This window comes from Cyprinodon variegatus, unplaced genomic scaffold (genome assembly GCF_000732505.1).
Source record: "Cyprinodon variegatus isolate N-32 unplaced genomic scaffold, C_variegatus-1.0 Scaffold388, whole genome shotgun sequence".
NCBI lineage: Eukaryota > Metazoa > Chordata > Actinopteri > Cyprinodontiformes > Cyprinodontidae > Cyprinodon > Cyprinodon variegatus.
This window is the reverse complement of record NW_015150841.1, coordinates 30,289-41,196: the sequence shown is the minus strand read 5'-3', so window position 1 is coordinate 41,196 and position 10,908 is coordinate 30,289. Positions and strand designations below refer to the sequence as shown.

At 35.8% G+C, this 10,908-nt stretch overlaps 1 protein-coding gene across 1 annotated transcript; it reads left to right on the top strand.

The window, feature by feature from the left end:
- The first annotated feature begins 1,381 nt into the window (after positions 1-1,381).
- Positions 1,382-5,734, top strand: LOC107092623 (gastrula zinc finger protein XlCGF57.1-like). The gene is made up of 2 exons (XM_015387208.1): positions 1,382-1,559; positions 4,021-5,734. Exons 1-2 carry the CDS (start codon positions 1,433-1,435, stop codon positions 5,502-5,504), a joined length of 1,611 nt encoding a protein of 536 aa, XP_015242694.1. The 5' UTR covers positions 1,382-1,432; the 3' UTR covers positions 5,505-5,734.
- Positions 5,735-10,908: the final 5,174 nt, after the last annotated feature.

Below are 10,908 nucleotides of genomic sequence, written 5' to 3'. Positions count from 1 at the left end.
TCACTACATTTAACAGGTTTCCTAAACTCTTAACGCACCAACACACCTAAAACACACAATTGGCGAAACGGTTAATTTCATGTTCAAATTCACACATTGTAAACTAAACTCCAAAACTAATTTTCAAAATCCAATAATACACTAACACGACACACCATGTCTAACAAAACACTGCAAACATGTTTCAAAATAAAATAATTAATCAAAACACTAACAAGTGTTTTATTCCAACAGGGACATTTAGTCAATCATAACACAATGACAAAAAAAACACTATCATCAGCTGAAATTACAGAAACTGCATTATTTTAGATGTGTTAGGTGTGCCCTAGACAGTAACTGTACAAGGACACACCTGTTTTTTGCACATGCATTTTGTTTCGTTTGCTGCAGAAAGTAGCTTTATAGAATGTACATTTTATGAAACAAAAGACAGAGACAGAATTGCTGCAGCGTTAAAGCATTGGTAAATTTGGCTGTAAAATTCTACTGTTTTGGTCTTGTTTGAGCTGGTGTGTAAAAGGAGTTCAAGCATTTTTAATTTGCGTTAATTGCATGCATTATGTGTTAAAGCAAGAAGAAATGTGTTAATAGTATAGATTACACATGCAGATGTACAGCTAACTGTGTTAAGAGTTTTGGAAAATTGTTAAAAGTATTGAAAATTCTGTCATGGCAATTGTAAAAAACTGTAAACTACTATAATTTGTTTGTAATCTCCCTTGCGCTAAGTATTATTCTTCTTTTATTGCATTGCACAAGAGGGCAATGCAAAAGTCAGAATTCTGAGATTTAAAGTCAGAATTCTGAGATTAAAGTCAGGATTCTGAGAATAAAGTCAGAATTCTAAGAAAAAAGTCAGAATTCTGAGATTTAAAGTCAGAACACTGAGATTAAAGTCAGAATTCCAAGATTTAAAGTCAGTATTCTGAGATTAAAGTCAGAATTCCGAGAAAAAAGTCAGAATTCTGAGATTAAAGTCAGAATTCTGAGATTACAGTCACAATTCTGAGAAAAAAAGTCAGAATTCTGAGATTTAAAGTCAGAATTCCGAGAGAAAAAAAATCAGAATTCTGAGATTAAAGTCAGAATTCTGCTATTAAAGTCAGGATTCTGAGATTTAAAGTAAAAATTCTGAGATTAAAGTCAGAATTCTGAGATTAAAGTCAGGATTCTGAGATTTAAAGTAAAAATTCTGAGATTAAAGTCAGAATTCTAACTTTTTTCTCTCATATTAAACTGAAATCAGTTCACTGTTTTTCACTGGCCCTAATCCTCTTTCGTATGTGTCTCCTTAATAAAGTTTTTTTTTTTTTTTTTTTTCGAAAGAGGAGGAGTTTTTCCGCCCGCTTGGTTGAGGATTACATTGCGTGGATAGAGGAGAAGTTAACCGTCTCTTCTTGTTACTCACAGAGCAAAAGGAAGAAATGAAATGTCTGTTCGGTTCACCAGAGAACAAAGCGGCTGGAGAGAAATGGGAAAAAAGGATCGGGATTATAATCTGCGTCACCGCATCCCAGAGGCTGACTTCAACCCAAAAGTTCTGCTGCACAGATTAGGTTTGTTAAACTTCATGTTTCTTAAAGTTTAGAAAGTTTCTTATAGTTGTTAAAGAGGCGATCGAGTAAAGAATAGAGAAGAATAACTAATCTGCTGCAACCTTTATGTGTTTCCGTAGTTTTAATAGTTGTTTGGAAATTTTATAATGATGTTAGATCCACCCATCACATCCAAGTAGTAGCACTGCAGCCTGTGCCTATTTAGGAAATGTTTACTCGGTCAGGGTGTAGGCAGACCTCTTGATCGCGTGTTTTAATAAACGATTAGGAAAAAAAAAAAAAAAGCAGACTCAGCCCCTCACCCCTCCTTTCTGTTTCTCGCAGTTCTGTTGCTTAGCAACCGTTACAGTTGACACGAAAACAGGAAAAGAATAAAAAACTATTTCTTTTACATTTTCTTTCTTTTTTTATTTTAAAGTGAACAAAGGTTTCACTCCTGTGAATAAAGAGTGGAATAAAGGTGACAAATGTATTGATATAAACCTTAGTCAGTTAAATAACATGCTGTATGAAAGCAATTGTAGGCCTTCTGCCTTATGTAGTCTTATTCGTGGCCTTTTGCTTACTTGGCAACACAGAGAATGCAGCATGCTGGAAGTCACGTACGAATCTTGGAAAAAACAGGGTTCCTAGTGGCTGAGAGGTCATAAGCTGAGATTCCAACAGGGCATCCAACCTCTGGCCTTGGCCATTACATGGGGAATTCCAGGAAGATTTCGACGGAGCATCCAGTCATGCACATACATCTACATAGTGCGATGTGAAGACTATAAAATTAGCCTGAAATGGAATGAGAGTTGGGAAAAATCTTGGATTGTCTGGTGTAATGTGAAGCACCGTGTAATGTTGTACTGAGGACAGCATGGGACTTTGATCTGTCAAAATAAACACTTTCCATTCCATTCTGCAACACATTGAGCCTCCAACAGCTACTGTCATTTTGTACATCTCTGATGTTGCTGCCATTTTCAAATATCCATTACTGTAAAAATGTCCATAGCTGTATATTGGTTATTTATTCTCCAGGTGCACAGTTTTATATTGTTGAAACACTTTACAGTATTTTATTGTTTTTATTTTAACTCTTCCCTATTTCGTTATTCTTTATACATTTTTCTAAGGTCCACATTTGTGTGACCATTTCAATAATCTTTCTGCTGCAGTAAATTTGCCCATTGTGGGACAATAAAGAGATTTTCTATTCTATTCTAAAAAAGGTGTAGAAAGATATAAGTAAATCTAAACAATGTATAAATATAAAATATATCTGCAAAATCTCTTATATTTAACAACAAAAAATATTTAGTTAAGCAAATTGTACAATAAAGCAATAAAAAGTTAAAAATCCTATCAGATTTATAGTCCCCACACTGCAGATATATTAGAATCTGTCCTTAAATTCCAACCAAACCCATTTACACAGTAACAGATAAAAACCTGTAGATAAACCAAACATTACCGCCACATATCTGACTCAATAACCATTAAAACAACTATTTTTCATTCATTTCAGATGAAACTATTCAAGGAACTATTCACACTTGTTTTATTAAACTGAACTTCCAACATTCACCACTGTTAGGCGCCAAGTACCATTTCCTCTAATCACGGAGCTTGGTCTTGCAATGAATCCTGGGAAAACCAAGGATAGTCAGGATACATCCGACCCATCCTTCAAATCGGGCAAAAAGAAGGATGCATTTGTTGGCCGCATAACGACGAGGAGTCTTGGAATTTGACCAGACCTCGGAGCCACGCTATGACGTAATTCTGAAATGAAAGTTGGAATTCTGCAGAATTCAGAATTCTGAGAATAAGTTCAGAACTCTGAAATTAAAGTACAAATTCTGTGAGTAGTCATACTTACAGGTTAAGATGCCAGGCATGAAGCAGAAGAGATTTTATCTACTTAAACTTGAGAGAGAAAGAAAACCAATCCATTCCAGAGACTTTTTTAAATTATTATACAATAATTAATAATTATATTATAAAATTATCAAACTTTTTTTCTTAAATGTGTTTACAGGCCATTCTGTCTGTTATGGATTGGATTTTAGACAATAAATAAGATGTTAAACAAAAAAAAAAATATTTTCTCCAGTTTTCAGTCTTTTCGATTTTGTGCATTCGCTACTAATCACTACTAATCACTATGCCTATAAAAAATCCTGGTGAGAATCCAGCTACCAAATAAATGCTGAAACTAGCAGACTCCTGTCTGAAGGTTTCAAAGCTAAAATGTGACCAAGAAGGGCAGTGTAGACATCCCACAGCAGCGCAATGTTTACGGATATCGCAACAGAGGCGCCAAAGAGCATTTTTGCTTAAGGCACCCAGCTGATTTTATGTCAACGCCCCTATAAGAAATATTCAAACTAAAATGTGTTTATTAATTAATTAATTACTCAGTCCAAGACAATGTCAAAGTAATACATATCACGTGTTTCTCTGATTCTTTCAGATGTCAAGCAGATGCTGAAGGTTAAAGAAGAGGCCCCTGAGAAATACAGACCTTTTGCAGATCAGCTTGACCTGCAGCTCCACCGCATAAAGCAGGAACCGGAGGATGTCTACACCAGACTGGGAGGAGAGCAGCACAGTTTGAAGGAGGAGATTGATGCCATCACGTTTCCCGTTACTGCTCCTCCCATAAAGAGTTTAGATGATAACAAGTCTACTCTGTTTTTACAGCTTTATCAAGACCAAGTTAAAGGCAGAGAGCTTACAGGAAATAATGATCGAGGGGAAGAATCCATCAGCACACAAAGTCAAAGAGAGGGTCCTATTTCACCAGAGAATGAAAAGAACAGTGATGTGGAGCACTATGTCTCAGAGCAGAAACACTTTTCAGACTCTAGACTAAAGACTAAGGACATGCACAATGACTGGGAGGGAAACAAAGCACTGGATTTGGACAGAAACATTGCTGACAAGCCATGTAGCTCCTCTGAGTGTGCTGAACAATTTGTTCACTCTCAATGTCTTCAGGAAGACTTGACAGGAGTTGCATCTTCAAGCTGTCTGGATAACAAAAACTGCTCTACAACGAAAGAAAGCTGTAAAAACAATCAGAGAATCCACAGCCAACAGAAACCTTTCTGCTGTGATATATGTGGAAGGAGGTTTACTACTGAACAAAGTAGAAAAAAACATATGCACATCCACGCTGGACACAGACCTTTCTATTGTGAACTATGTGGACATAGCTTTTTTTTAAAGAAACAGTTAGATTTACACATGTTAGCCCACACAGGACAGAAACCTTTCCATTGCAAGCTATGTGGAAGGGGGTTTACTACTAAGGTATGTAGAAATAGGCATATGGATATCCACATTGAACATAAACCTTTCTCTTGTGATCATTGTGGCAAGAGATTTAGATTAGAGGCACATTTGAAATCACACATCAGAATCCACACAGAAGAGAAACCTTTCAGTTGTGATCTCTGTTCACACAAATCTAGAAATAAGTACAATTTACAAAAACACATGTTAATCCACAATAGCCTAAAACCTTTCTGGTGCTATCAATGTGGGCAGAGTTTTACCCAGAAGGTTGCGTTGAACACACACATGGGAAGCCACAGTGCAGAGAAACCATTTAGTTGTGGTGTGTGTGGACAGAGATTTACCAGGGTGGCACATTTAAACAGACACCTCCAAATCCACACGGGAGAGAAACCTTTCTCTTGTGATGTGTGTGGGTGGAAATTTCACCAGAAGGAACATTTAAAAAGACACATGCAAGTCCACACAGACAGAAAATTTTACAGTTGTGATGAGTGTGGAGAGAATTTTAAATGGAAGGGAGCTTTACACAAACACATGCAAATCCACAAAGAAAAATATTACTTTTGTGATGTGTGTGGGCGGAAATATAGATGGAAGGCCAATTTGAATAAACACATCGCAATCCACAAAAAAAAAAAAAAAAAACCTGAGTGAAAGTTGTGGATGATGATCTACCTTTAATATTGATTTCAACTGATGTGAAAATCCACATTGGAGGCAATTTAGCATAGCTGTGATTATCACTCTAATTGCACAGCTGTTGTTGGCTTGTAGGATTTTATCAGTGTTTTACTTCTTATTTTTGGTGGTTTTTGAGGTGTTTCTTACGGAAGAGGATTAGGGCCAATCTCAGAATTCTGACTTTAATCTCAGAATTCTGACTGAATTCTGACAATAAAAAAGTCAGAATTCTGAGAAAAAAGTCAGAATTCTGAGATTAAAGTCAGAATTCTGAGAAAAAAAGTCAGAATTCTGACTTTTTCCCCATACTATACTGAAATAAAAAAAATCTGTTTTTTTTTTTTTTCAGTGGCCCTAATCCTCTTCCGTAGTTTCTCTTCGTATTTTATCCTTAAGATATTTTCTTAGAATTGAAGATATTTATTGTTGTTGTTGAGCCATGAACCACGATCTTAATTTTGGATATTTAGGACCAATGTTCATGTTTCATCTTAAAGGTATAGTGGAGGATTTTTTTTAGCAAATTTTTGAAAAGACCCTCCCTCTCCACTTCAAAATAACAAGCCGTCTATCACCTGAGGAACATCTCCAGGATTAAAGGACTAATGTTTCAGCAAGACCTTCAAAACTAATTGTTTTCATGATTAAAAAAATTCATTATTTTAACATGGTCTTCACGTTTGCCTAATAAGTCAATTAGAAAGTTAATGTTGATCAACAATGCTTCTGCCTTTTTATTACTTATTTTATTCCTTTCTAGTTATTCATGTCTAATATCAAATAACCTTTGTGCCAATGCAATGTACTTTTCATTGATGTAAAACGCTTTGAATTGTCTTGCTACTGAAATGTGCAGTATCAATAAATTTTCCTTGCATTTATTTCCACTCGACCAAGGTACTTTTTATCAGTCTGTTTCCTGGGTATAAAAGACACCAAAAATTAGGTGTTTACCCATAAAAATACCATTTTATATATAGTTTCATTGGTGGTAGTGACATTCAAGCCTGCTTCTCCCTCCAAAATTACAGTAGCTCCTGTTTAGCCAAGCATGGAGAAACTTTCATTGTACTTCCTGCTCTCAACATAGCCTATGCATCTGTTTAAATTATAGCAGATCTTGTACATACTGTATATATGTACGGGGTTTATATGGAATAAAGCTATTTGTTGTGTGTGAGAGAAAAGACACATGACTAGAAAAAAGTTAGAACAGTAAATTTAGAGTCATTTTTACTATTTTTCAAGGCTGCACTTTAAAAAAAAAAGATGAAATTGTCCAGAGAGCAAACACATTTTTTTTTTTTTAAACTTGTGTAAACAAAATGACAAAATCTAAGTCTACGTCATGCCAAGTCTGATGAGGTGCTCCCAGGATAGGTATTTAAAATACAGCTGGTGCTGCAGTGCATTAATGGCACCATCAATTGCCACCTTATTCTTCATGGTAGTTTAAAATCTGATAGCTGACCACTTTGGACCAGCAGAATAAGAAATTATGGGAGTTACTTATAAGGACAATTAAATCCTGCATCAGAAAACTAAAAATATGCCTTATCAGGTTAGTTCTGCTGTTTAAGGGGAGCTCATTACTGTAAAGCGGGACTCGCATGACTAATTCAGTGATGGATCCAACTATCTCAACTTATATAAGGGTTTGTAAGAAATCATTTACTATATCGCTAGCTTAGTGCTTAAGCCAGCTATTGGGTCGAATATTGTGCTTTGTTGCTTTAATTATTTTCATTAGAGACGAGAGGAAGATCCTTATAATTTAATTTAGTTTGTTAGTAAATAATTTATATTACGTGTTTCACTTGAATTAAAACAGCAAATAACAACAGGACACATTTCATATGCATATGGATGTATTTTAATAAAAATAATTCTGTCAAAATTAAACAGAATACAATATTTATTTTTAAACATGTTCCCAATACTTTTTTTTTTATTATCTTTTTTTTTCCTTTTTTTTTTTTATTGTTTTAAAGTTTAAAAGTCATGCTAAGTAGATATTTTATTTCACAATTTTTTTTCTTACATTTTCTTTATATTTAGGTAAAACTCAAAAGTTCCCAAAAGAAATAATAAAATGAAGATAGAAGTAATTTGTGCAGAGCTCATCTGCATTTTCAGATCAGTTTCTCTGCGCAGGAGGTGGAGGTGTTAGGGGTCAGAGTTCAAACATGGAGGACAGGCAGGGGTACAACCGTGTTATACAGCTGGAGGCATGGAGCTCTGCACATCAGGGAGCTTCCAAGTACAGCAGAGGAGGGCTGTGAAATGATCCTGGTGGAAAGCTCAACATCTCAGATTGACAAATGTAAACTTCTTTTGGATCGTTGGGGTGATTTCAGAGACTGAGTTGCAGGTTTAACAACATCCAGCTATTTGTGGAATGGTGATTACAGAACAGAGTTAGGAAAGAAAATAGGAAACAAAACTGCTTCATTATTCTGGAAACAGAAGCACAGGAAGCTTCTGACATATAGGTCAAAAAAGAGATGGTATTAAGGGAAAGGAATAAAAAAAACAGCTAAAATGGAGCTTTTTAAAGAACATGTATTATCTTTTATGTTCTAGAACTCATAAGGCTTTACTTAATTTGGATCTTTTGCAGTAAGGTTCTTTAATATTCCTTTCAGAATCACCTGTCCTGCACTGAACTTAATGGAGAGGAACCAGAGGAAAATCTTACACTGGATGAAAGCCTGCAGCACATCAGGCTTTGGTTTCTTAAAGAGTAAAAGTTTCATACTGATGTAATCAGCTTGAATGTCACCGGGTTGTCAACGATGCAAACTGGGAGTGAGCTTCTCCTTTTCAGACGCCGAATTTTGCATCAACAGCCGCAAAACCGCCTGTAGTTCTAATGAAGTCAGTTTACTAATCAATTCACTTCAAACAGCTTCCAGTCTACATCTAGACATCAAGTCTGTTGATGTATATTGCAAACATATTGTATTGAAAACACTTTGCATAAATAAAACAGATTTTTTTTTTTTTTTGCCTTCATAAAGAAATTACTTATACTTGGTGTTTGGTTTTTCTACACAAAGCAATATCATGTATGGAGTCTGAAAAAAATTGCTGAAAGTTAAGGATTAATTACCGCAAAGATGTTTTTTCTACTAAAGCATATAAAACAGGTAATAATTCCCAAAGGAGCCTTTTTTTGAACTTCTTATCGGGGTTTCGGCACCTCAGACAACAGGACCAAATTTCTTCCTCTAGTCGTTCTTGGTGGTTCTAAAATAAGGAGACATGCTAGTGCACACTTTGCTGGGGTAAAAACAACATAAACGTAAACAAACTTTATGATTGTCACCCAATAGTATGATTAAAAGTAAAATAAACTGCAACTACATATGAAATTTATATTTTTCCAAATTTATATCACTGTGACGTTGGTCTGTTTGAATTTAAACACTGACTACTAATAACTATCGGATAGAATCACACTTTCCACAAACTTATCAAATCTGCTCTAATTATCCAATTCATTCAACTGGGCAACAACCAGACGCTATGTGAGGTGGCAGCTGAAGGACCTAGTGACTTTAAAAGAGGAAGTATAGGATAAAACTGTTGGTTAACTTGTAGATGAGTGTCACCCAACGAGGAGAGGTAAAGAAGAAAAAAAACAAAGCTTATTGCACAGAAAATGAGCAGAACTCTGGAACAAAGGCTTTTCCAGCCCTCCAAGCCCAATGTGGAAATCAAAGTGAAAGAAAGGCTGTGGTTTAATCATCACAAAGTGCACCTTGAAATTACAGGCCTCCCTGTTTGTCACATGATTTCACCTCTTTATTTGAAATTCTAGCTGTGACTGCATGAGAACCCAGTAGGTCAGAGTGTGGAGGGGAAAAAAAGAAGCAGGCAGTAATGAAACTTGACTTTTCAACGGGCACACACTGTGCTTGTTAGCCTGCCTTTGATACTGATTTTCTTTATGCTGATAATAGAGCAGGGCTCGGCCCCGTGGGCAGGTGTCGTAGGTGCAGCCAGGGATCAGCTCCGCCACCTGCAACCACATCTCTGATTGGCTGATGCAGAGCTTGTTACACTAAAATTAAGCCTCCAACACCTCTCTGCTCTTGGTTAGCGTTATGCCACAGCAGAGGACCTTCAATCACATTTTCTGAAGATGGCTGATGTTCTATTTCAGGAAAAACTGTTTTTTGGCCAATAACCTGCCAGCTATAGCCACTCTATTCCCTCAAAGTTACATTACATCTAATCAGAAACAAAACCAGGGTTTAATATCTTTGCCTCAAACTTGGAGGGATAATTTCACCCGTGTGGGCTGCAGCTAACGAGGAGCTCCACACAATAACAGGTGTTATTCATGCTTAGATTGCTTATGAAAGCCTTTCCATTCTTGGTTTATTGAGTCTCCTTATAAAGCCAAGTATCAGAAGCTTAGATGAAATCATATTGTTCATTTTTCGCTTTCAATGATTCTTTTTAATTACTCCTTTTTTTTTCTAAAGTGGAACAACAATACAACTAAACGACTGTATTTAGCTTTAAAAACAACACTTTGGGAAATTCCTCTGATCCAACTGGCTTAAAAATGTACACATAGCTAGAAAAAGGGTGGTGCTGATCTTCACAAAGCCAAGGCCTTTTGCTGTTAGTTTTCTTGTATCTATGATCCACTGAGGCCCCTGGTTTCCATATGCCAACATCAAATTCAGTTGGATGGCACAGCCTGGATTGACCAATAGGAAGAAATGAAATCCAAAATATTCAGGAGGTGATCGAAGAAGGAGAATTTCATGTGGACAAATTGAGGTCCTGAAGAAGATCCCATTAAATGCCTTTTGGAAAAAGGATTCATGCCATTTTAGTTTGCTGACTTCCCTCAAATTTCTTTGACAATTCTTAAAAATAATGTGTTTACTTGTTTCTGTTTTTCTTTATAGCAGCAACATTTTTCTAATATTGTTGGCCACACTTAAACAAATATCTTTGCAGAGTACAAAATGGTTTTATCCTACTGGGTAAATCCTTCCACTGTGGGAAAAGAAGAGTTTGAATCCATCATTAAAACCTTGAATTAATAATGACATTGAAGCCGAACGTTGATAGTCCTATGAAGAAAGCAACGGGTCCTCAAAGTTAAAGCTCCTCAAGTTTGTGCTAAATGCTATCCAGGATCTTATGGGTTTGTTTGGGGTTGATATGGGAAATGAAAACAACAGAACTGACTATAGGAATCAAAGGCCAACAAAAGAAAGAATAAAAAAGGGGGAAGATGATAAATTTTTCTGGGATAAGCACAAAAAACTGACAAAAAACAAAAACAAAAAAATGCTAAAAAAAAAAAAAAAAAAAAAAAATAATCTTTAAATAGTGTCACACATTTATTAAA

Excerpts from the sequence above, each read along its gene's own strand:
- LOC107092623 (XM_015387208.1), top strand. The coding sequence starts at position 1,433 with ATGTCTGTTCGGTTCACCAGAGAACAAAGCGGCTGGAGAGAAATGGGA. Across the intron at positions 1,560-4,020 it reads AGTTCTGCTGCACAGATTAG|ATGTCAAGCAGATGCTGAAG; the intron begins GTTTGTTAAACT and ends TGATTCTTTCAG.